Below are 26,739 nucleotides of genomic sequence, written 5' to 3'. Positions count from 1 at the left end.
TGATTGAATGAATGAATCTCTATCTAAATTTTTTCTATTCATCCCTTCATCCTCTAAGGAAATATTTGAAGCAATGGACAGTACTGCTACAAGACACCAAATGGTCCCCTCACGATCTGAAATCCCTAGACTTGTCCATTTCAGTGTCGGGAATTTTTATTTGCTGCTTATATGCAGCAGGAGCTTATTTCCTTTGCTTTGGTGGGACTGGTCCGAGGAGTCTGGATGACAAAATGAGGTAGGAGTTTTTTTAAAATTGGGGATATAAAATAGTGTCTTACCATGGTGAGGTAGTGGTACTCTGAAGCAGTCCCCAAATTCAGCATCTTCTTTTGTTCTGTATTCATTCCCATTAACATGCAGTAAAAGATGTGATAATTCCTCTCGTCAGGCGCCTGGTAATGATAATAATAATAATAATAATAATAATGATGGTGGCATTTATTAAGTGCTTACTATGTGCCAAGCACTGTTCTAAGCTTGGGGAAAGAAGCAGCGTGGCTCAGTGGAAAGAGCCCGGGCTTGGGAGTCAGAGGTCATGGGTTCAAATCCCAACTCTGCCACATGTCTGCTGTGTGACCTTGGGCAAGTCACTTAACTTCTCTGAGCCTCAGTTCCCTCATCTGTAAAATGGGGATTAAGACTGTGAGCCCCACGTGGGACAACCTGATCACCTTGTATCCCCCCCAGCGCTTAGAACAGTGCTTTGCACATAGTAAGCGCTTAACACATGCCATTATTACACTGGGGGGGTACAAGGTAATCAGGTTGTCCCATGAGGGGCTCACAGGCTTCATCCCCATTTTACAGATGAGGGAACTGAGGCCCAGAGAAGTGAAGTGACTTGCCCAAAGTCACACAGCTGACAATTGGCGGAGCTGGGATTTGAACCCATGACCTCTGACTCCAAAGCCCGGGCTCTTTCCACTGAACCACGCTGGTAGGGGAGAAACACCATATTTCTTCATTTAAAACATTCGCATTGATTCCTCTCCGGTTCCGCAACCCACAGAGATGGGATTAGAGAGGCATGCGGAGTTATTTTCGGATTCCCAGTAGGGGTCCAGGGATGAGATGGGCACCCTAAAATCACCAGCTTAAACCTCATAACCCTTACACCAATGCACAAAATTGTCCCAAGGAAACAGAATCAAATGATCAACCCCCTGAGGTGACCCAGCTAGGGAAAATGTAAGGAGGAAACACGTGTGAATGGGGGATAGCATGAGATTCTCTGTTGGTAGACAGCCACAATCCCTATTCTTCAACTGTAATCCAATTCCCTGGATTCCAGGGATTGCTCCGGCAGCTAAAAGGGATGCAGAGGTGAACTAAGAATGGGCAGCTGGGACAAGAGGCCTGTTTTTACCTGTCGGCAGACGCGGGATTTCTCCAGGAGAAACTGCTCAATCTGGGCTCCTTCGATCACCCCGCTCCGGTTGAAGTGGATTTCGATGTATTTTCCAAAGCGGCTCGAGTTGTCGTTTCGAATGGTTTTGGCATTTCCAAAGGCTGGAAAGTGGTGGGGCGGGAAGGTGGATGGGGAGACACAGTGTTCATTCACGGGTCAGAGAGTTCCCAACCCTGCACAAGATCCCATCCACAAAATTAGGAATATTCTTAACGTGCTCTCTAGGTTAAAGGAGAGGAGCCTCACTTGGATAGTGTGTGAAATTGATGATCTCTAGAAATTTCACAATTAGGACAACCATTCAAAGGATTCTACCACCAAAAGTTGGTTTTCATCTGATCTGCTACCTGTCTTTTACAGTTTCGGTGTCAGATTCTATTTTGGCCGTAACTTTAATTTTGCGGGCTCAGTGTCCTTCCGCAGCCAAGTTCTGCAGAACAGACAAGGTGTCTGCATATTCACATTAATCTGGAGGGGGGAAGGCTCTGGAGCATTTAATAATGATGGTATTTATTGAGTCCTTAATATGTACCATGGACTAGCGTGAATTGTGTTGGCTGGGTTGTAGGAGGAGATTATCTACCCTTATATGTAAATTATTAAATCTGTAGTTTATTTTAATGTCTGTCTCCACCTCTAGATTGCAAGGTCCTTGAGGGCAGGGAATGTGTCTACCAACTTGGTTGGATTGTACTCTCCCAAATGCTTAACAGTGCGCTCCACACACTAAGTGTTCAATAAATACTACTGATTGAGGTAAGGTAGGAGGGGGAGAGCTGATTGAGTGCCTTAAAGCTGATGGCTTAAAGCTCACTTAACTTCTCTGTGCCTCAGTTACCTCATCTGTAAAATGGGGATGGAGACTGTGAGCCCCACGTGGGACAACCTGATTACCTTGTAACCTCCCCAGCGCTTAGAACAGTGCTTTGCACATAGTAAGTGCTTAATAAATGCCATCATTAGTATTGTTATTATGGTAAGAAGTTTCTGTTTGATGCAGAGATGGGCGGGCAACCACTGGAGGTTTTTGACGAGTGGGGATATGTGGACTGAGTGGCTTTTTACAAATATGATCTGGGCAGCAGAGTGAAGGAAGGACTGTAAAGGGACGAGAGGAAGGAGGCAGGGGGAAGCAAGTAAATATGATCAGTGAGAACTCAGAGCTGTAAATACCTCGCTGATGGACATGCAAAAATAATAATTCATTCAATCGTATTTATTGAGCGCTTACTGTGTGCAGAGCACTGTACTAAATGCTTGGGAAGTACAAGTTGGCAACATATGGAGACGGTCCCTACCCAACAACCAATAATGATGGTATTTGTTAAGCACTATGTGCCGAGCACTGTTCTAAGCGCTGGGGTAGATAGATACAAGATAAATCAGGTTGTCCCACGTGGGGCTCACAGTCTTCATCCCCATTTTACAGATGAGGTAACTGAGGCCCAGAGAAGTGAAGTGAAGGTCACCCAGCAGACAAGTTGCGGAGCCGGGATAGAAGCAGCGTGGCTCAGTGGAAAGAGCCGGGGCTTTGGGGTCAGAGTTCATGGGTTCAAATCCCGGCTCCACCAATTGTCAGCTGTGTGACTTTGAGCAAGTCACTTCACTTCTCTGTGCCTCAGTTCCCTCATCTGTAAAATGGGGATTAAGACTGTGAGCCCCCCGTGGGAAAACCTGATCAGCTTGTAATCTCCCCAGTGCTTAGAACAGTGCTTTGCACATAGTAAGTGCTTAATAAATGCCATTAAAAAAAACAAACCATGTCCCCTGATTCCCAAGCCTATGCTCTTTCCACTAAGCACCTAGAGTGAGGATCTGGCTCAAAACACTCCCAACCAGTGGCTGCCCAGAAGAGGAGAGAGGCCTGAAAGAGAAAGGAAGCAACACTTTCCCAAGTGGTCCATTCTAGACTGTGAGCCCGCAGGACCGTCTCTATATGTTGCCAACTTGTACTTCCCAAGCGCTTAGTACAGTGCTCTGCACACAGTAAGCGCTCAATAAATACAACTGAATGAATAAGGTGGGGAGAGTTCTATGTTTCAGGTGGGCTGTCTGGTGTTTCACCAATATGCTATGCTGCAACATTAAGTGTTTCAGGCAGGGGCTGAGAAGGAGAGGACTCAGTATCTCTACGCTACCACGGCTTCCAAGGGGAAAAGGGCGGCTTGTTTCTCCCTACCTTCCAGGATGGGATTAGCCTCTAGAATCTGCTGTTCAATCCAGGAATGCTGGCCACTGACAGCAGCTAAAAACTGCAGGATCAGTTTGGTGGTCTCAGTCTTCCCCGCTCCTGACTCTCCGCTAAAAAAAGATAAAGACATGGAAAATTCAGTACAAGCTTTCTATACTTTCAGAGGAGAGGTTTTTCCCTCAGGCCTGTTTGAATCCGGTGCTTGTTTCCAGTTGGTCTACTCCCTTAAACTGATGCTCTGGGTTGGAATTGAGGGGAAATGCACCTTATCAGAGCACACACACATGTAACTGCCAGATTCCCAGAATCAATTTTTGTCATCAATTGGCTGACCCAGGTTGGTGTGTTACTGGGAACCTCAGACGTAAAATCAGCCTTGAAACAGTCCGGCCCACCAATTCTTTCCTTTCCCAGCCTTTCCCAGCCTTCCCCAGGGATGTTTCACTAGTAGTAAAACCAGTGACAACTATCACCATTTCTACTGACCCAGGAATAATAATAATAATACCCTGAATTTGCACAGTGCTTTTATTTTCCGAAACGTTCTCACATTACTCCGTTCATATTAATTTATACTTATAATACTCTCCATCCCCCCGCCTTACCTCCTTCCCTATGCCACAGCACCTGTATATATGTATATGTTTGTACATATTTATTACTCTATTTTACTTGTACATATCTATTCTATTTATTTTATTTTGTTAATATGTTTTGTTCTCTGTCTCCCCCTTCTAGACTGTGAGCCCACTGTTGGGTAGGGACCTTCTCTATATGTTGCCAACTTGGACTTCCCAAGTGCTTAGTACAGTGCTCTGCACACAGTAAGCACTCAATATGATTGATTGATTGATAAGAGGGAGAGGCCTACATTAACTATACTCATCATACAGATGAGGAAACTAAGACCAGAAAAGTGTATGTATTATGGGCAGCCCAGAGGTAGACTGGAACTTGAACCCATGTCTTTTACATCTTGGATCCCTTTCCGTAAACCATAAAAAAATCTCTGCAATGTCCTTACTACCCCTCTCAGGTTCACACCTGGAGATTTTCCAGTGCTCTACCAGTCTCAACTACGAGAGGAAGAGTCAAGCAGAGGCCTATCCATTTCATTCCATTCCTAGCTTGGGCAGTGGCTAGCCAGTGGAAGAAAATCTACTACAAGTCAAAACTCCCCTGTGCTGGGCAGCAGCGGCATTGGAGAGAGTCGAGGGCAGAGAGTCGAGTTTACCACACGGAAGGCGACAGTGGCAAACCAATTCCATATTTTTACCAAAAAACCTCTACCAGAATGATTGCAGATGGAAAGCGGGGCGTTCTGGGAGAGATATGTCCGTGGTGTCACTATGGGTCAGAAACAACTCGACGGCATAAGACAAGACAATCTCCTTACCTAACAACACTGACTCAACTTTTCCAACCTTTCTCAGTTACTAATATTAGGCTTAAAAAAAAAAAGAGTACCTGATGACACAACACTGGTCTTTCTTATTCTTCTTCATGTTGAAGTAGCAGTTGTTTGCGATGGCAAAGATATGGGGTGGTAATTCCCCAACCCGCTTGTCATAATACAACTGGATCTGGTCCAGAGAGTAGAGTGGCAACACCTGATAGGGGTTCACTGCTACCAAGATGGAGCCTGTGTAGGTCTGTGGAAGGAAGGGGTTAGCGACCCCCAATATACAAATTAGAAGGCGAGAGAGTGGAGGGCGTTCAGGATGTCTGAGACCTACCAAGCGCATTCAGAGCCGCTGGCAACAAAACCCACTAGATTTCTGTTTAGGGCAATATTGTTTTTTTCCAAATGGAGTGGTGGAAACACTATGGGGAGGGTCAAGGGAGCTGCAGAGACCAGAGCCAGAGAGCTTTGAAAAGCAGTAAGTGATGGGCACAGGAACCTGCTAAATGCACGTTCAGTAGACGTCCTCCATCTCAAGGGGTCTATCTTTGCCCTCCCTCAACAATCTTTAAGATGCTCTGCAGTGCCAGTGGGAAAACTGGAACTGTGGAATTACACCCAATTAGGGGTCTACATTTTTTGCGGCAGGATGATATACAGCACAAGGGGCAATGAGAGCCCCGGAGAAGGGAAGGAATCATGATTCATTCATTCATTATTGAGCACTTACTGTGTGTAGAGCACTGTATTTGTTGACTGCTTATTGTGTGCATAGCACCGCATTAAGCACTTGGGAGAGTGCAACAATACAAACAGACCCATTCCCTGCCCACAACAAGCTTACAGTCTAGAGGGGGAGGCAGACATTAATATAAAGAAGTTATAAATATTAATAATATCTGAATGAAGGGAGTAGGTCAGGATGACACAGAAGGGAGTGGGAGAAGAGGAAAGGAGGGCTTAGTCAGGGAAGGCCTCTTGAAGGAGATGTGTCTTCAATAAGGCTTTGAAGCGGGGGAGAGAGTAATTATCTGTCAGATTTGAAGAGGAAGCCAGGTCAGAGACAGGATGAGGCTGAGGGGTCAGTGGTGAGACAGAAGAGATTCATTTATTCATTCAATCGTATTTATTGAATGCTTACTGCGTGCAGAGCACTGTACTAAGCGCTTGGGAAGTACAAGTTGGCAACAAATATAGACTGTCCCTACCCAACAACGGGCTCACAGTCTAGAAGGGGCAGACAGACAACAAAACAAACACATGTGGACAGGTGTCAAGTCATCAGAATAAATAGATAGAAATAAAGCTAGAAATAGAAACAAAGAGATCAAGGTACAGTGATAAGGTTAGCATTAGAACAGTGCTTTGCACACGGTAAGCGCTTAATAAATGCCATCATCATCATTAGAGGAGTGAATTGTTTAGGCTGGGTTGTAGTAAGGGAATAGCGAGGTGAGGTAGGAGAGGGCAAGGTGATTGACTGCTTTAAAGCCAATAATGAGGAGTTTTCATGTCTTGGAAAAGTTTAGGTTATCAATTTATCAGCAAAGGGACATCTCGGGATTTCTTAGACTTCTAGTTACTGTAAAGTGCTGAGTACCCTGATGATGCTCAATAAATCCCCCAAGTCGGAATTATTGACTTGCTGGCTACCTGTCCCAAGGGATGGGTCTGAGGGAAGCTGGATCGGCGACCGTTTCCTTTGTAAGGGCAGATTTGTTTTTCCACTAGGCCATGCTGCTTCCGACCCTGTCGGTTTTCTGGGCAGGCTTATCTTTACCCTGCCCTTGAATTCACTGGGAAATAAAGTCATGAAAAAAAAGAAAAACAAATTTTTCATGACTTTATTTCCCAGTGAATTCAAGGGCAGGGTAAAGATAAGCCCGCTCAGAAAATCGACGGTCGGAAGCAGCATGGCCTAGTGGAAATAGCATGGGCTTGGGAGTCATATTCATTCATTCAATCACATTTATTGAGCGCTTACTGTGTGCAGAGCACTGTACTAAGCGCTTGGAGACCCAGGTTCTAATTCCAGCACTATCCACTGCTCTGTCACGTGACCTTGAGCAGGTTACTTAACTTCTCTGTGCCTCAGTTACCTCGTCTGTGGCACAGGGACTGAGTACAATCTTGTATCTACTCCAGCACTTAGTACAGTGCTTGGCACATAGTAAGCACTTAAGTATCATGGGGGGGAAAAAAACCCACCAAAAACTACAGAGGACAAGAAGCGTGGCCTTCCCCACAGCACCTGTATATATGTATATATGTTTGTACATATTTGTTACTCTATTTATCTTACTTGTACATATCTATTCTATTTATTTTATTTTGTTAGTATGTTTGGTTTTGTTCTCTGTCTCCCCCTTCTAGACTGTGAGCCCACTGTTGGGTAGGGACTGTCTCTATGTGTTGCCGACTTGTACTTTCCAAGCGCTTAGTACAGTGCTCTGCACACAGTAAGCACTCAATAAATACGATTGATTGATAGTAGAAAGAGTATGAAACTGGGAATCAGAAAACGCAAGTTCTAGTCCCAGATCCACAACTTGCCTGCCATGTGACTGGACTTCTCTTCTAGCCTGTGAGCCCGCTGTTGGGTAGGGACCGTCCCTCTATATGTTGCCACCTTGGACTTCCCAAGCGCTTAGTACAGTGCTCTGCACACAGTAAGCACTCAATAAATATGATTGAATGAATGAATGTGACCTAGGGTAAGTCATTTAACCTCTCTGCCTGTTCCCTCATCTGTAAAATAGGAATATGACACCGGTTCCCTCTTTCTTATAGATTGCAAACATAAATAGAATAAACATGTACAAATAAAATAGAGTAATACAAATACATATATGTTTGTACGTATTTATTACTCTATTTGTACATGTTTATTCTATTTATTTTCTTTTGTTAATATGTTTTGTTTTGTTGTCTGTCTCCCCCTTCTAGACTGTGAGCCCACTGCTGGGTAGGGACTGTCTCTATATGTTGCCAACTTGTACTTCCCAAGCGCTTAGTACAGTGCTCTGCACACAGTAAGCGCTCAATAAATACGATTGAATGAATGAATGAATGTGGAACGGATACTATGTCGTATACGATTACCTTGAATAATAACAATAATAAATTATGGTATTTGTTAAGCGCTTACTATGTGCAAAGCACTGTTCTAAGCACTGGGGAGGTTACAAAGTGATCAGGTTGTCCCACAGGGGGCTCACAGTCTTCATCCCCATTTTACAGATGAGGGAACTGAGGCACAGAGGATAATACTATTAATAATAATGATAATAATGATGGCATTTATTAAGCACGTACTATGTGCAAAGCATTGTTCTAAGTGCTGGGGAGGGTTACAAGGTGATCAGGTTGTCCCACGGGGGGCTCACAGTCTTCATCCCCATTTTACAGATGAGGGAACTGAGGCACAGAGGATAATAATAATAATAATAATAATGATAATAATGATGGCATTTATTAAGCATGTACTATGTGCAAAGCATTGTTCTAAGTGCTGGGGAGGGTTACAAGGTGATTAGGTTGTCCCACGGGGGGCTCACAGTCTTCATCCCCATTTTACAGATGAGGGAACTGAGGCACAGAGATTAATAATAATAATAATAATGGCATTTATTAAGCATGTACTATGTGCAAAGCACTGTTCTAAGCGCTGGGGAAGTTACAAGGTGATCAGGTTGTCCCACGGGGGGCTTACAGTCTTCATCCCCATTTTACAGATGAGGGAACTGAGGAACAGAGAATAACAATAATAATGGCATTTTTAAAGCACTTACTATGTGCAAAGCACTGTTCTAAGCGCTGGGGAGGGTTACAAGGTGACCAGGTTGTCCCACGGGGGGCTCACAGTCTTCATCCCCATTTTCCAGTCGAGGGAACTGAGGCCCAGAGAAGTGAAGTGGCTTGCCCAAGGTAACACAGCTGACAATCGGCGGAGCCGGGACTCGAACCCATGACCTCTGACCCCCAAGCCTGCGCTCCTTCCACTGAGCCAGCACTTACTGCCAGTCTGTGCTGTACTGTGGTCAGGTTTTGCAGAGAGCTGTGGGCTTTCAAATATCCAAAGGTCCTTTTGAAAGTTGGCAAGGAAATTCCCAGGGATTGCATTTCCCAGGAAAGACTGAGCCCCTTCCTTCCTCTCCGCCTCGTCCCCCTCTCCATCCCCCCATCTTACCTCCTTCCCCACAGCACCTGTATATATGTATATATGTTTGTACATATTTATTACTCTATTTATTTTACTTGTACATATCTATTCTATTTATTTTATCTTGTTAGTACGTTTGGTTTTGTTCTCTTTCTCCCCCTTTTAGACTGTGAGCTCACTGTTGGGTAGGGACCGTCTCTATATGTTGCCAACTTGTACTTCCCAAGCGTTTAGTACAGTGCTCTGCACACAGTAAGTGCTCAATAAATATGATTGATTGATTGATTTCTGTACCACTGAAAGGGAGTGGCCCTGGACTGAGGCAAGTTCCCAGAGTTTTCTCGAGATGGGGGAGGACAGGACACAAAAACCTTTCTCTTTTCTCCTGGAGCCGGGGGCCGGAGATGGCTCTTTGTCCAAAAGGGCAGGCTTCATGTGGGTAAAAGTCTCCAGATGTTGCCAACTTGGACTTCCCAAGCGCTTACTACAGTGCTCTGCACACAGGAAGCGCTCAATAAATACGATTGAATGAATGAATAAAAGTCCTTACCCCATTACTAAATGGATGGAAAGATAGTTTGCCGATCTATTTGGAGGCTTTCTGCGCAAATAGTAGTATGTTAGAAAGATCAAGCTGAGTTTCTTTTATTCTTTTCAATTGTATCACTGATTAAAATATAATTTGTTAGTAGGCATCTTTAGAAGCAGTGAGCAGCGTGGCTCAGTGGAAAGAGCCCGGGCTTCGGAGTCAGAGGTCCTGGGTTCGAATTCCGGCTCCACCATATCAATCAATCGTATTTATTGAGGGCTTACTCTGTTGCAGAGCACTGGACTAAGCGCTTGGGAAGTACAAGCTGGCAACATATAGAGACGGTCCCTACCCAACAGTGGGCTCACAGTCTAGACGGCTCCACCATATGTCTGCTGTGTGACCTTGGGCAAGTCACCTAACTTCTCGGAGTCTCAGTTACCTCATCTGTAAAATGGGGATGATGACTGTAAGCCCCACGTGGGACAACCTGATCACCTTGTATCCCCCCCAGCACTTAGAACAGTGCTTTGCACATAGTAAGCGCTTAATAAATGCCATTATTATTATTAATAATAATTATTATTAACTATGTGCAAAGCACTGTTCTGAGCACTGGAATAATAATAACAGTATTTGTTAAGTACTTACTACGTGCCAAGCACTGTTCTAAGCGCTTGTGGGGAATACAAGGTGATCAGATTGTCCCACGTGGGGCTCACAGTCTTCATCCCCATTTTACAGATGAGGGAACTGAGGCCCAGAGAAGTGAAGTGGCTTGCCCAAGGTCACACAGCTGACAGTTTGTGGAGCTGGGATTCGAACCCATGACTTCTGACTCCCAAGCCTGAGCTCTTTTCACTGAGCCACACTGCATAATGGATAGAGCATGGGCCTGGGGGTCAGAAAGTCATGGATTCTAATCCTGGCTCCACCACTTGCTGTGTGACCTAGGGCAAGTCACTTCACTTCTCTGGGCCTCAGTTACTTCATCTGTAAAATGGGGATCATTCGTGGCTCAGTGGAAAGAGCCCGGGCTTTGGAGTTAGAGGTCATGGGTTCAAATTCCAACTCCACCACTTGTCAGCTGTGTGACTTTGGGCAAGTCACTTAACTTCTCTGTGCCTCAGTTACCTCATCTGTAAAATGGGGATAAAGACTGTGAGCCCCCGGTGGGGCAACCTCATCAACTTGTAACCTCCCCAGCGCTTAGAACAGTGCTTTGCACATAGTAAGCGCTTAATAAATGCCATCATTCTTATCAAGCGCTTAGTACAGTGCTCTGCACACAGTAAGTGCTCAAGAAATATGATTGAATGAATGAATTCACTTCTCTGGGCCTCAGTTACCTCATCTGGAAAATGGGGATAAAGACTGTGAGCCTCACGTGGGACAACCTCATCACCTTGTAACCTCCCCAGCGCTTAGAACAGAGCTTTGCACATAGTAAGTGCTTAATAAATGCCATCATTATTATCAAGCGCTTAGTACAGTGCTCTGCACACAGTAAGTGCTCAATAAATACAATTGAATGAATGAATGAATTCACTTCTCTGGGCCTCAGTTACCTCATCTGGAAAATGGGGATTAAGACTATGAGCCCCATGGGGGACAGGGACTGTGTCCAACCTGATTTGCTTGTATCCACATCAGCTCTTAGTACAGTGCCTGGCAAATAGTAGGTGCTTAACAAATACTATTATTATTATTGTTGTTCTTATTATGTCATCGGAATTTTAGAGTTCTTCCAATGACTCAGGCAGAATTCCCTTTTGGGAATCTGGCCAGATTCAATTATCTTTATCCCTTCCAAGTGCCTAGCGTGGAGGGCTCCTTTGGCTTCTCATCCTAGGCACTTTGCCTGCCTCAGAAAATGAGTTTAACGATGGCATTCGTGGCTCAGTGGAAAGAGCCTGGGCTTTGGAGTCAGAGGTTACGGGTTCAAATCCCGACTCCACCACTTGTCAGCTGTGCGACTTGGGGCAAGTCACTTCATTTCCCTGTGCCTCAGTTCCCTCCTCTGTAAAATGGGGATTAAGACTGTAAGCCCCCCGTGGGACAACTTCATCACCTTGTAACCTCCCCAGCGCTTAGAACAGTGCTTTGCACATAGTAAGCGCTTAATAAGTGCCGTCATTATTATTATTATTCAAACGTGTGCCAGGCACTATGCTAAGTATTATAAGGGGGGGGCTCAGGTGAGAGTGAGGTAGAAATGGCTTTGGAGGAGCGTAGAGAGTTGAGGAACAGCTAGTGAGTAGAGTAGAACTTGAAGCTGCTTGAGGGGAGATTTTGCTTGACGCTTAGCACAGTTCATCGCATCAAGTGGGTGCCCCTTAAAAATGACGACTGCCGGGAAATGGGGAGCCCAACTTCCACCCTGTCAGTCAGTCGCCATCCCATCCCGTAGTGATAACGTTCAGGGCCTCGTCACTCCCTGCAAGTCCGTCTCCCAGACTTCTTTTCCACTTCCCCTCCGCGAGTCTCCACCCGAGGGTCCGGCATCTTGGAAATCCGTCCGGTAGCCCACTGACTCCCCCGGGTGCGACCTTGGACTCACGTAAATTTTGTACTCCTGATGGCGAATGAGCAGATTGTGAACCATTCCTGCTTCGTTCAGGTCCCCCAGGAGGATCATGTCTTCCACTCCCCGGATGGAGGTGGGGTGCATTGGACGGAGGGTGTTGAGATTGCGGACGTCGATCCAGTGTTCCTAGAACAGAGTAACGTGGTGGTGTTTGAATCTGTATCAATTTGGATTCCTGCATTTGTATCCATTAACTCAGAGAAATCCCACTCAACCCTGCCATGAAAGGCAGCCCGCATCAGGGTTGAGGGTTTTTTTAAATCTTTATCTTTTTTTTGAACTATCTTTAAAGTTGATGGTCCCTGTCCTGTCCTCTAATCTTCTTTGCACCAGTGATTTCCTATTCCACCCATGCCAACCCAGCCCCTTCTGAAACTCATCACCCCATTTTCCACTGTTGGGTAGGGACCGTCTCTATATGTTGCCAACTTGTACTTCCCAAGCGTCCTCTGCACACAGTAAGCGCTCAATAAATACGATTGAATGAATGAATGAATTTTCCACCCCAGAAGGAATGTGGGCAGATGCCTATCTCAACCAGCTAGTCTGGTCTTTCTGACCAAGATGTGTTAACTACAAGCACGCATGAGACTGGGTGTTGTTTGGATTGGCATTTTTCAGGCACAGATGGGCAGTGTTTTATGGTAGCATATGAAGGGTGAACAGTTGCCCTTTTGAGGGACTTTTTTTTTTATGGGAACCAAGATGGATTCTGTGGCCACATACTTTCCAGAACCCTTTCCCCCCTCAGATCTCTGATCCCAAACACGAGTAGCAGAAAACCCTCTGCCTCTCTCAATTTTCACATCATCTCATTGATTCTGCCTCCTTGGGTCTTGGGTGGAGGCAGCCACAGTACAGTGCTGTACACATAGTATGAGCTCAATAAATATGATCGATTGAGAAAGGAGAAACAGAACTTAAAAGGGCAGGTCACAAATAAAGTACCCTAACTGATAATTTAGAGGGAAGCTAACTGAGCTCCTTATCTTCCCTCCCAAACCCTGTCCTCTCCCTGACTTTCCCATCACTGTGGACGGCACTACCATCCTTCCCGTCTCACAAGCCCGCCCTCAACTCCGCTCTCTTGTTCACCCCTCACATCCAACCCGTCACCAAAACCTGCTGGCCTCATCTCCGCAACATCGCCAAGATCCACCCTTTCCTCTCCATCTAAACCGCTACCTTGCTAGTTTAATCTCTCATCCTATCCCGACTGGATTACTGCATCAGCCTCCTTGCTGATCTCCCAACCCCCTGTCTCTCCCCACTTCAGTCATACTTCACTCTGCTGCCCAGATTATCTTTCTACACGTCACTCCCCTCCGCAAAAATCTCCAGTGGCTACCAATCAACCTACGCATCAGGCAGAAACTCCTCACTCTCGGCTTCCAGGCTGTCCATCCCCTCGCCCCCTCCTACCTCACCTCCCTTCTCTCCTTCTACAGCCCAGCCCGCACCCTCCGCTCCTTGGTCGCTCACCTCCTCACTGGGCCTCGTTCTCGCCTGTCCCGCCGTCGACCCCCGGCCCACGTCCTCCCCCTAGCCCGGAATGCCCTCCCTCCACACATCTGCAAAGCTACCTCTCTTCTACCCTTCAAAGCCCTACTGAGAGCTCACCTCCTCCAGGAGGCCTTCCCAGACTGAGCCCCCTTTTTCCCCTCCTCCTCCTCTCCTCCCCACTGCCTGCCCTCCCCCCTCCCCACAGCACTTGTGTATATTTATACATATTTATTACTCTATTTTATTAATGTGTATATATATCTTCTAGACTGTGAGCCCACTGTTGGGTAGGGACCGTCTCTATATGTTGCCAACTTGTACTTCCCAAGCACTTAGTACAGTGCTCTGCACACAGTAAGCACTCAATAAATACGATTGAATGAATGAATGAATATCTATAATTCTATTTATTTTGATGGTATTGACACCTGTCTCCTTGTTCTGTTTTGCTAACTGTCTTCCCCTTCTAGACTGTGAGCCCATTGTCGGGTAGGGACCGTCTCCACATGTTGCCGAATTGTACTTTCCAAGCGCTTAGTACAGTGCTCTGCACACAGTAAGTGCTCAGTAAATGCAACTGAATGAATGAATGAAGCCAAACAAGGAACTCTGCCCTGAATCGTTGTCTCTCGACAAACCTTATCTGTGTGACTGGGTGATTCATTCATTCAATTGTATTTATGGAGCGCTTACTGTGTGCAGGGCACTATACTAAGCGCTTGGGAAGATTCAGGTAGCGGACACAGGGACCTTCAGGCTGACTGCTGAAGCTCATTATGGGCAGGGAACATGTCTGCTAATTCTGTTATATTGTATTTTCCCAAGCTCTCAGTACAGTGCTCTGCACACATTCATTATCGTATTTATTGAGTGCTTACTGGGTGCAGAGCACTGTACTAAGCGCTTGGGAAGTACAAGTTGGCAACATATAGAGACGGTCCCTACCCAACAGTGGGCTCACAGTCTAAGTAAGCGCTCAATAAATGCCATTGATTGATTGAGTTCCAATGTTAGTGCTCTCTCATGTAGAGGGTATCCATTCATCTAGCTGGTTTTCAGCTAGCTGCCTCCTCTCTGATAAGGATATAATAATAATGATTGCATTTGTTAAGCGCTTACTATGTGCAAAGCACTGTTCTAAGTGCTGGGGTAGAACCAAGGTAATCAGGGTAGGGCTCACAGACTTCATCCCCATTTTACAGATGAGGGAACTGAGGCCCAGAAAAGAGAAGTGACTTGCCCCCAGATCACAAAGCTGACAAGTCTCAGAAGCGGGATTAGAACCCATGACCTCTCCCTCCCAAGCCCGGGCTCTTTCCGCTAAGCCACGCGGCTTCTCCGATATGGCATCGCCTTTGCAAGAAGACGTAGCAGAGAGTGGGACAGAGTGGCCTTCACCTCCGTTCAGTAGGTCATTCAGTCAATCATATTTATTGAGTGCTTACTGTGAGCAGAGCACTGTACTAAATGCTTGGGAGAGTACAATCAATCAATCGTATTTATTGCGCGCTTACTGTGTGCAGAGCACTGTACTAAGCGCTTGGGAAGTACAAGTTGGCAACATATAGAGACGGTCCCTACCCAACAGTGGGCTCACAGTACAGTGAGAAGCAGTGTTGCTCAGTGGAAAGAGCCCATGCTTGGGAGTCAGAGGTCATGGGTTCTAATCCCGGCTCCTCCACTTGTCAGCTGCATGACTTCGGGCAAGTCACTTCACTTCTCTGTGCCTCAGTTCCCTCATCTGGAAAATGGGGATTAAGTCTGTTAGCCCCACGTGGGACAACCTGATTACCTTGTATCCCTCCCAGCGTTTAGAACAGTGCTTGGCACATAGTAAGCGCTTAAACGAATACCATTATTATTATTACAGTATAACAATAAACAAGACAACGAGTGTATGGTCTGGAGGGAGAGACAGGCATTAATATAAATAAATTATATTTAGGGGGATGAATAAAGGGAGCAAGCCAGGGCAATGCAGAAGGGAGTTAAAGAAAAGCCAAAGAGGTCTGACAGGAAAGGCCTCTTGGAGGAGATGTGCCTTCTTTTAGACTGTGAGCCCACTGTTGGGTAGGGACCGTCTCTATATGTTGCCAACTTGTACTTCCCAAGCGCTTAGTACAGTGCTCTGCACACAGTAAGCGCTCAATAAATACGATTGATTGATTGATTCAATAGATACCGAGATGCTATTGCTGAGATAAGAGCCATTTGTATTGAAGAAATTGGGGTCTGGATGAAAATGTATAGTGATGCTTTCCTGAATGACAGCAATTGAAAATATGTTGGCTGGACTCTTCATGAGAGGGTAGGGAATCGCAGACACACTCTCCCAAACAATTAATTTGTCCTTTTGGTTGTCCATGCAGTGCCTTACTTTCTATGTATGATATGATTTACATACATATCCTTATTCTCTACCCTTTCCCTTAGTGTCCATCTCCCCCTGTAGACTGTAAGCTCACTGTAGCCAGGGATCATGCCTTCCTACTCCATTGTATCATACTCTTCAAAGCGCTTAGTACAGTGCTCTGCACACAGTAAGTGCTCAATAAATGCCCCTGATGATGATGGATGGGAAGGTAATTGTCTGTCAGATATGAGAAGGGTCTGTTCTCGGGTGGAAGCTCTCCTGTTAGCCTTCTCTCCTTTCTCCCACCCTAGTTCCCACCACGTTGTTGGTGGAAAGGTTGGGTAGGGACTGTCTCTATATGTTGCCAACTTGTACTTCCCAAGCGCTTAGTACAGTGCTCTGCACACAGTAAGCGCTCAATAAATACGATTGATTGATTGATTGATTTTGTTGTCGGTCTCCCCCTTCTAGACTGTAAACCCGTTTTTGGGTAGGGACCGTCTTTATACGTTGCCAACTTGTACTTCCCAAGTGCTTAGTACAGTGCTCTGCACACGGTAAGTGCTCAATAAATACGATTGATTTTGTTGTCGGTCTCCCCCTTCTAGACTGTAAACCTGTTTTTGGGTAGGGGCCGTCTTTATACGTTGCCAACTTGTACTTCCCAAGCGCTTAGTACAGTGCTCTGCACACAGTAAGCGCTCAATAAATACGATTGATTGATCGATTTTGTTGTCGGTCTCCCCCTTCTAGACTGTAAACCCATTTTTGGGTAGGGACCGTCTTCATACGTTGCCAACTTGTACTTCCCAAGCGCTTAGTACAGTGCTCTGCACACAGTAAGCGCTCAATAAATATGACAATGAATGAATGAGGGTCAAGGAGTTATGGGTTCGAATCCCGGCTCCGCCACATGTCTGCTGTGTGACCTTGGGCAAGTCACTTAAATGCCGCCATTATTATTATTATTATTATTATTTTTCAACCCCCGAACCTCACCTTAGCACAGGGGGTAGCCCAGATTGGAGGTGCACTTGGTCCTAAGCCAAATACGTTCAGCCCACCATACCTTTGCTTGGGGCTAGGGCTGGCACTGAAGCAGGGAGCTTTGGAATAATAATAATAATAATAATAATAATAATAATAATAATAATAATAATAGCATTGGTTAAGTGCTTACTATGTGCAAAGCACTGTTCTAAGCACTGGGGAGGATACAAGGTGATCAGATTGTCCCATGTGGGGCTCACAATCTTAATCCCCATTTTCCAGATGAGGTACCTGAGGCCCAGAAAAGTGAAATGACTTGCCACACAGCTGACAAGTGGCAGAGCCGGGATTTGAACCCAGGACCTCTGACGCCCAAGCCCATGCTTTTTCCATTGGAACACAGCATTAATGACTGGGCACAGGTTCCCCAACCAGCTGTGCAGAGCGTCCAGCTGAGTGACCTGTCCCTCCCCGCTGGGAGGAAAAGCCCGAGGCCTATTCATTCATTCAATCGTATTTATTGAGCGCTTACTGTGTGCAGAGCACTGTACTAGGCACTTGGGAAGTCCAAGTTGGCAACATATCGAGACGGTCCCTACCCAACAGCGGGCTCACAGTCTAGAAGTGGGGGGACAGACAACAAAACATATTAACAAAATAAAATCAACGGAATAGTAAATATGTACAAGATACTCCCTCTCCTCTTTGATATTCATTCATTTAATCGTATTTATTGAGCTCTGTGTGCCGAGCACTGTACTAAGTGCTTGGGAAGTACAAATCGGCAACATATGCAACTGCAAGGCATTTTTATGGTCATTAAATACTAGAACTTGGAAGGACTCCCCAAAGACTGTACCACGTAAACCCTACCCCCTCTCCACCCCTGCCCCGAGGAGGTTTTCTCTGTCCTACATGGGGACGTTCAATTCATCACCACAAATGTAACGTGGATTTCAGCGGGACATTTTCCTCCTTGGCTATCATCCTTCATGCACTAATCCTGCTGTACTTCTTGAAGATAAAGTAGCCTTATTAATGGCTTAGAGCCAAGAGCCCGGGCTTGGGAGTCAGAGGCCGTGGGTTCTAATCCCAGCTCTGCCACTTGTCTCCTGTGTGACCTCGGGCAAGCCACTCAACTTCTCTGTGCCTCAGTTAGCTCATCTGGAAAAATCTGGATAATGGAAAATGGGGATGAAGACCGTGAGCCCCATGTCGGACAACCTGATTACCCGGCATCAGCCCCAGCACTCGGAACATTGTTTGGCACACCATAAGTGCTTAACAAATACCATTATTAGAGAAGCAGCGTGGCTCAGTGGAAAGGGCCCAGGCTTTGGAGTCAGAGGTCATGGGACGTCAACTACCAGAGCAAAAGGAAAGCCGAGTCAAACAGAAATGTACTGAAGTACAAACGCTTCTGTTTATACTTTTGTATGAGAAAGTACTGGCTTATACCTCTTTGTCCACTGGGTTTCACACTTCCTTTATTATTTTTATTTTCTCAGTGACTGGGTGGTGGCCAAGAGGCGTTCGGTATTCCTCAGTTCTGTTAACGGCCACCTCGTGTACCATGGTCAGAGGACCAAAGAAATGTCCGCGTAAGATCTTAGAGAAGCAGCATGGCTCAGTGGAAAGAGGACGGGCTTTGGAGTCAGAAGTCATGGGAAGTCAACCACCAGGAAAGCCGAGTCAAACAGAAATGTATGGAAGTACAAACGCTTCTGTTTATACTTTTGTATGAGAGAGTACTGGCTTATACCTCTTTGTCCACTGGGTTTCACACTTCCTTTATTATTTTTATTGCTACTATTATTATTTGCTCGGTGACTGGGTGGTGGCCAAGAGGCGTCCGGTATTCCTCAGTTCTGTTAACGGCCACCCCGTGTACCATGGTCAGAGGACTGAAGAAACGTCCGCGTAAGATCTTAGAGAAGCAGTGTGGCTCAGTGGAAAGAGCACGGGCTTTGGAGTCAGAAGTCACGGGAAGTCAACCACCAGGAAAGCCGAGTCAAACAGAAATGTATTGAAGTACAAACGCTTCTGTTTATACTTTTTTGTATGAGAGAGTACTGGCTTATACCTCTTTGTCCACTGAGTTTCACACATCCTTTATTATTTTTACTGCTATTATTATTATTTGCTCGGTGACTGGGTGGTGGCCAGGAGGTGTCCAGTATTCCTCAGTTCTCTATATGTTGCCAACTTGTACTTCCCAAGCGCTTAGTACAGTGCTCTGCACACAGTAAGTGCTCAATAAATATGATTGATTGATTCCTCTCCCCCTCGTCCCCCTCTCCATCCCCCCCATCTTACCTCCTTCCCTTCCCCACAGCAACTGTATATATGTATATGTTTGTACATGTTTATTACTCTATCTTACTTGTACACATCTATTCTATTTATTTTATTTTGTTAGTATGCTTTGTTTTGTTCTCTGTCTCCCCCTTCTAGACTGTGAGCCCACTGTTGGGTAGGGACTGTCTCTATATGTTGCCAACTTGTACTTCCCAAGCGCTTAGTACAGTGCTCTGCACACAGTAATCACTCAATAAATATGATTGATTGATTGTTAATGGCCACCCTGTGTACCATGGTCAGAGGACCGAAGAAACATCTGCGTAAGATCTTAGAGAAGCAGCGTGGCTCAGTGGAAAGAGGCCGGGCTTTGGAGTCAGAGGTCATGGGTTCAAATTCCGGCTCCGCCAACTGTCAGCTGTGTGGCTTTGGGCAAGTCACTTCACTTCTCTGGCCCTCAGTTCCCTCATCTGTAAAATGGGGATTAAGACTGAGAGCCCCCCTTCCTGATCACCTTGTATTCTCCCCAGCGCTGAGATCAGTGTTTTGCACATAGTAAGTGCTTAATAATAATGATAGTATTTGTTAAGCACTTACTATATGCAAAGCACTGTTCTAAGGGCTAACAAATGTCATCATTATCATCGTCCATCTTCCCAGCTCCAGATGCTTTTCTTTTTTCAATCAATCAATCGTATTGAGCGCTTACTGTGTGCAGAGCACTGTACTAAGCACTTGGGAAGTACAAGTTGGCAACACATAGGGACGGTCCCTACCCAAAAATGGGCTCACAGTCTAGAAGGGTGGCTCACAGTCTAGAAAGTGGGCTTACAGTCTAGAAGTTTCCAGTAGTGACTGGACCCAGGTCCAGCCCTTTGAAAAATTCAGGGGTGACTTACCTTTCCCTCATCATCCTCCACCAAGAGCTTCCCAGGTTTGGTGTCCTTCACTACTGCTCCGATAGGGACGGTTAGCTTGTTTGAAGCGGAAGGCTCCAACCACACATGATCTCCCTGCAGAGGAAAAGAGGATCCATTGGTCAAGGCCCGCCAGCTGACTCGTCCCCAAGTAGCCCATAGGACAACTGCATCACATCAACCCCAAGGATGAGACAGCCTACGTGGCCCACACTCTCTTCTAATCCTCATCTTCTCGTCTCTCCCCACTTCAATCCAAACTTCACGCCGCTGCCCAGATTGTCTTTGTCCAGAAATGCTCTGGGCATGTTACTCCCCTCCTCAAAAATCTCCAGTGGCTACCAATCAATCTGTGCATCAGGCAGAAACTCCTCACCCTGGGCTTCAAGGCTGTCCATCCCCTTGCCCCCGCCTACCTCCCCTCCCTTCTCTCCTTCTCCAGCCCAGCCCGCACCCTCTGCCCCTCTGCCGCTAATCTCCTCACTGGGCCTCATTCTCTCCTGTCCCGCCGTCGACCCCCGGCCCACGTCCTCCACCGGCCTGGAATGCCCTCCCTCTGTCCATCCACCAAGCTAGCTCTCTTCCTCCCTTCAAGGCCCTACTGAGAGCTCACCTCCTCCAGGAGGCCTTCCCACACTGAGCCCCCTCCTTCCTCTCCCCCTCATCCCCCTCTCCATCCTTCCTGCCTTACCTCCTTCCCTTTCCCACAGCACCTGTATGTATATATGTTTGCACGTATTTATTACTCTATTTATTTTACTTGTACATATTTATTCTATTTATTTTATTAATATGTTTTGTTTTGTTCTCTGTCTCCCCCTTCTAGACTGTGAGCCCGCTGTTGGGTAGGGACCGTCTCTGTATGTTGCCAACTTGTACTTCCCAAGCGCTTAGTACAGTGCTCTGCACACAGTAAGCGCTCAATAAATACGATTGACTGATTAACTGATGTACCCAGCCCGAAATGGCTCCCATCTAGAACAGCTCCTTTCTGGTGCCAACAAGCAGCGTTGTTGAGAAGCAGCGTGGCTTGGTGGAAAGAGCACGGGCTTGGGAGTCAAAGGATGTAGGTTCTAATACCCCACTCTGCCACTCGTCTGCTGTGTGACCTTGGGCAAGTCGTTTAACTTCTCTGTGCCTCAGTTACCTCATCTGTAAAATGGGAGTTAAGACTTTAAGGCCCACGTGGGACCAACTTCATTCATTCAATCGTATTTATTGAGTGCTTGCTGTGTGCAGAGCACTGTACTAAGCGCTTGGGAAGTACAAGTTGGCAACATATAGAGATGATCCCTACCCGACAGTGGACTCACAGTCTAGGATTATCCAGGGATGATTATTATTATTATTACATTTATTACATTCACCTTGATTACCTTGCATTCATTCATTCATTCAATCGTATTTATTGGGCACTTGCTGTGTGCAGAGCACTGTACTAAGCGCTTGGAAAGTACAAGTTGACAAAATATAGAGACGGTCCCTACCCAACAGCGGGCTCACAGTCTAGGAGTATCCATGGATTATTATTATTATTATTACATTTATTACATTCACCTTGATTACCTTGTATTCATTCCTTCAATCGTATTGAGTGCTTACTGTGTGCAGAGCACTGTACTAAGCGCTTGGGAAGTACAAGTTGGCAACATATAGCGACGGTCCCTACCCAACAGTGGGCTCACAGTCTAGAAGGGGGAGACAGAGAACAAAACAAAACATATTAACAAAATAAAATAAATAGAATAAATATTTACAAGTAAAATAGAGTAATAGAGTAATTTAATAAAATTAAATAAAGAACAAAACAAAACATATTAACAAAATAAAATAGAATAAATATGTACAAGTAAAATAAACAGAGTAATAGAGTAATTTAATAAAATTAAATAAATAGAATAATTTATTGTATCTTGTACCTCCCGCTTGTATCTCCTCCAGTGCTCAGAACAGTGCTTGGCACATAGTAAACACTTAAATACCAGCATTATTATTCAGAATTCAGGGTCTGGTGTTCCCTGTCCCCGAATCCTTAAAAATGTTGCCTGTGAGACAGGTCCATATTTAATGGAGGTGAGAGGCATGGCTAGGGTGCATTCATTCCTTCATTCAATTATATTTATTGAGGATTTACGGTGTACTAAGTGCTTGGGAGAGAAGCAGCGTGGATCAGTGGAAAGGGCCCAGGCTTTGGAGTCAGAGGTCATGGGTTCAAATCCCAGCTCCGCCAATTGTCAGCTGTGTGACTTTGGGCAAGTCACTTCACTTCTCCGGGCCTCAGTTACCTCATCTGGAAAATGGGGATGAAGACTGTGAGCCCCCTGTGGGACAACCTCATCACCTTGTAACCATCCCAGCGCTTAGAAGAGTGCTTTGCACATGGTAAGTGCTTAAATACCAACATTATCATTATTATTATTATTATTAACAATAAAGACACATTCTCTGCCCGCAATGAGAGAGAGAGAGAGAGAGAGAGAGAGAGAGAGAGAGAGAGTGTGTGTGTGTGTGTGTGTGTGTGTGTGTGTGTGTGTGTGTGTGTGATGTAACATTAGTCTTTCAGTGTACAACCTAGGGAGCCTAAGACGGAGTGTAACTGATGATTGGGGGAGTTTTCTGACCAACTGGACATAGACTGCACCTGATAATCAGTAGATTTTGTCTCTGATGGGATGTAGATAGGAGACAGACACTAATCATATGGTCTCTTTTACCGTATGACGGGGGTCTACAGGTAGGCTAAATACACTTCATCTTTTCATTCATTCAATTGTATTTATTGAGCGCTTACTGTGTACAGAGCACTGTACTAAGTGCTTGGGAAGTACAAGTTTGCAACATATAGAGACGGTCCCTACCCAACAGAGGGCTCACAGTCTAGAAGGGGGAGACAATCAATCAATCAATTGTATTTATGGAGTGCCTACTGTATGCAGAACACTGTACTAAGTGCTTGGGAAGTACAAGTTGGCAACATATGGAGATGGTCCCTACCCAACAGTGGGCTCACAGTCTAGAAGGGGGAGACAGAGAACAAAACATATTAACAAAATAAAATAGAATAGATATGTACAAGTAAAATAGAGTAATAAATACGTACAAACATATATGCAGAGAACAAAGAAAAACATATTAACGAAATAAAATAAATCGAATAAATATGCACAAATAAAATAAATAGAAAACATATATGCAGAGAACAAAACAAAACATATTAACGAAATAAAATAGAATAAATATGTACAAATAAAATAGAGTTTTCCAGTTTTAGAAATGAGAGGCAGAGGATTATGGGGATCCAAGCTAGCTCTGTTCCTCCCTTCAAGGCCCTCCTGAGAGCTCACCTCCTCCAGGAGGCCTTCCCAGACTGAGCCCCTTCCTTCCTCTCCCACTCGTCCCCCTCTCCACCCCTCCATCTTACCTCCTTCCCTTCCCCACAGCACCTGTATATATGTATATATGTTTGTACATATTTATTACTCTATTTATTTTACTTGTACATATCTATTCTATTTATTTTATTTTGTTAGTATGTTTGGTTTTGTTCTGTCTCCCCCTTTTAGACTGTGAGCCCACTGTTGGGTAGGGACTGTCTCTATATGTTGCCAATTTGTACTTCCCAAGCGCTTAATACAGTGCTCTGCACATAGTAAGCGCTCAATAAATACAATTGATGATGATGATGATCACAGAACCACCAGCAGGCCCACAGAGCAGCTGTCAATCAGGCAGACTTCAAGTTTAGGATGCAATCTAACAACAAAATATTATTTCTGTGAATGCATTGGAACATTTTTCTGCTCCTACCATGCAGGTCAGCAACAAAAAGTAGCAGCAAGAGACCTCCCTAATATTAACAAGGGCTAACATGTCAGATAGTGTTTGTATCATTGTGGTAACAAAAAGTAGCAGCAACAGACCTCCCTAATATTAACAAGGGCTAACATGTCAGATAGTGTTGGTATCATTGTGGTAAGACACAAGTAGACTCCCAGGAAATGTTTGTGACCCAGATTTGCTTTGTGAAGACAGAGGCAGTGAATGCTACAAGTTGTTGCCAACTTATACTTCCCAAGCGCTTAGTACAGTGCTCTGCACACAGTAAGCGCTCAATAAATATGATTGAATGAATGAATGAAAACATTAACAAAATAAAATAGAATAAATATGTACAAATAAAATAGAGTTTTCCAGTTTTAGAAATGAGAGGCAGAGGATTGTGGGGATCACAGAACCCCCAGCAGGCCCACAGAGCAGCTGTCAATCAGGCAGACTTCAAGGTTAGGATGCAATCTAACAACAAAATATTATTTCTGTGAATGCGTTGTAACATTTTTCTGCTCCTACCATGGAGGACAGCAAGAAAAAGTAGCAGCAACAGACCTCCCTAATATTAACAAGGGCTAACATGTCAGATAGTGTTTGTATCATTGTGGTAACAAAAAGTAGCAGCAACAGACCTCCCTAATATTAACAAGGGCTAATATGTCAGATAGTGTTTGTATCATTGTGGTAAGACACAAATAGACTCCCAGGAAATGTTTGTGACCCTGATTTGCTTTGTGAAGACAGAGGCAGTGAATGCTACAAGTTGTTGCCAACTTGTACTTCCCAAGTGCTTAGTACAGTGCTCTGCACACAGTAAGCACTCAATAAATATGATTGATGATGATGATGCTAAGGGAGGTGGTGGATGTGATTTCTCCATTGGGGATAGTGGGATGAGGAAATATTAACTGGGTTACCTTAGAGATCTATTTGGGCTGCCTCAGCAGAGGTCCATTTTATTCATTCAATCGTATTTATTAATAATAATAATAATGGCATTTATTAAGTGCTTACTATGTGCAAAGCACTGTTCTAAGCACTGGGGAGGTTACAAGGTGATCAGGTTGTCCCAAAGGGGGCTCACAGTCTTAATCCCCATTTTCCAGATGAGGTAACTGAGGCCCAGAGAAGTTAAGTGACTTGCCCAAAGTCACACAGCTGACAACTGGCAGACCTGAAATTTGAACCCAGGACCTTTGACTCCACAACCCGTGCAATTTTCCACTGAGCCATGCTGCTTCTCTATTTTTTGAGTGCTTACTGTGTGCAGAGCACTGTACTAAGCACTTGGAAAGTACAGTTCAGCAACAGAGAGAGACAATCACTGCCCACAATGGGCTCTCAGCCTAGAAGGGGGCAACAGACACCAAAATGAGTAAACAGGCATCAATATAAATAGAATTATAGATACATATCAGAACAAGTAAACAGGCATTAATATAAATAGAATTATAGATATGTACATATATCCACAAGTGCTGTGGTGTGGGGAAGGTAAAAGATTTTATAAGTCTTTCAGCTAGGATGAACAGATCCTTTTGAAATTTTTCAAAATATATGGGTGGGGAGAAAAAGAGGCAGGGAAGGGTTAAAAAATCAAATATGGTGGCATTCTGGAGTGGAAAAGGAATTGTTCATTCCATCCCGAAGAATATCCTGTTTGTTTTATGGTATTTGTTAAGCGTTTATTTGGTGTCAGGGACTGTACTAAGCCCTAGGGTAGAGACAAGCTTATCAGGTTGGACACACACACAGTCCCTGTCCCACATTGTTATACTCTCCCAAGAGCTTAGAACCATTCATTCATTCAATCGTATTTATTGAGCGCTTACTGTGTGCAGAGCACTGTACTAAGCGCTTAGCACTGTACTAAACCAGTGCTTTGCACACAATAAGCACTCAATAAATGATTGATAGATGGGGCTCGCAGACTAAATTCCAATTTTACAGAGGAGGTAACTGAGGCACAGAGCAGTGACATGACTGGCCCAAGATCACACAGCAGACAAGCGGCAGGGCCAGGATTAGAACCCAGGTCCTTCCAACTCATTCATTCATTCAATCGTATTTTTGAGCGCTTACTGTGTGCAGAGCACTGTACTAAGCGCTTGGGAAGTACAACTCGAAGGCCCGTGCTCTTTTCACTAGGCCATGCTGCTTCTCCTGCGGTGGTTGCCTGCCCACATCATTCCTTTCTCATTAAAATCCACAAATGTGGATTTTTATTTATTTATTTTATTTATTTATTTATTTTACTTATTTTACAAAGCCCGGGCTCTATTAAAATCCAGAACAAATAATCTTTCTTACCATTCTGAAAACCACCATTCTGATTCAGCTCCCTTCATGCAGCCTGAGAGAAGAGAGAGGACAATGGGGTCACAAGACTCTGATTGGTGAAGCTTATCAATACTGTACATCGCAACATTACCTAAAGAAATGAGGTTTTTTTTTTTTTTACCCACGAAACAAAATCTTGGCTTCTTGAATTTCCTTTCTACATCCAAAAACAGTTTTGTGCAGGATTAATCAACTTTTCTGTATCTAGGCAGAATCTACAATATAATT

At 44.8% G+C, this 26,739-nt stretch overlaps 1 protein-coding gene across 1 annotated transcript in view; it reads right to left on the bottom strand.

Annotated features, from left to right (window-relative positions):
• Positions 1-26,533, bottom strand: part of MYO7B (myosin VIIB) — a 198,830-nt gene extending 172,297 nt beyond the window's left edge. The window contains exons 1-7 of the mRNA XM_038750824.1: positions 26,482-26,533; positions 20,326-20,439; positions 12,256-12,408; positions 5,070-5,254; positions 3,591-3,712; positions 1,370-1,512; positions 282-395 (exon numbers count right to left, since the gene is read on the bottom strand). Of these exons, the coding sequence (XP_038606752.1) occupies positions 282-395; positions 1,370-1,512; positions 3,591-3,712; positions 5,070-5,254; positions 12,256-12,408; positions 20,326-20,439; positions 26,482-26,499 (849 nt within the window). The 5' untranslated portion in view covers positions 26,500-26,533. The remainder of the gene's footprint in view (positions 1-281; positions 396-1,369; positions 1,513-3,590; positions 3,713-5,069; positions 5,255-12,255; positions 12,409-20,325; positions 20,440-26,481) is intronic.
• Positions 26,534-26,739: the final 206 nt, after the last annotated feature.

The sequence above is a fragment of the Tachyglossus aculeatus genome, chromosome 1 (assembly GCF_015852505.1).
Source record: "Tachyglossus aculeatus isolate mTacAcu1 chromosome 1, mTacAcu1.pri, whole genome shotgun sequence".
Classification (NCBI taxonomy): Eukaryota; Metazoa; Chordata; class Mammalia; order Monotremata; family Tachyglossidae; genus Tachyglossus; species Tachyglossus aculeatus.
The sequence above is the reverse complement of the archived record's forward strand: the minus strand, read 5'-3'. Positions and strand labels throughout refer to the sequence as shown.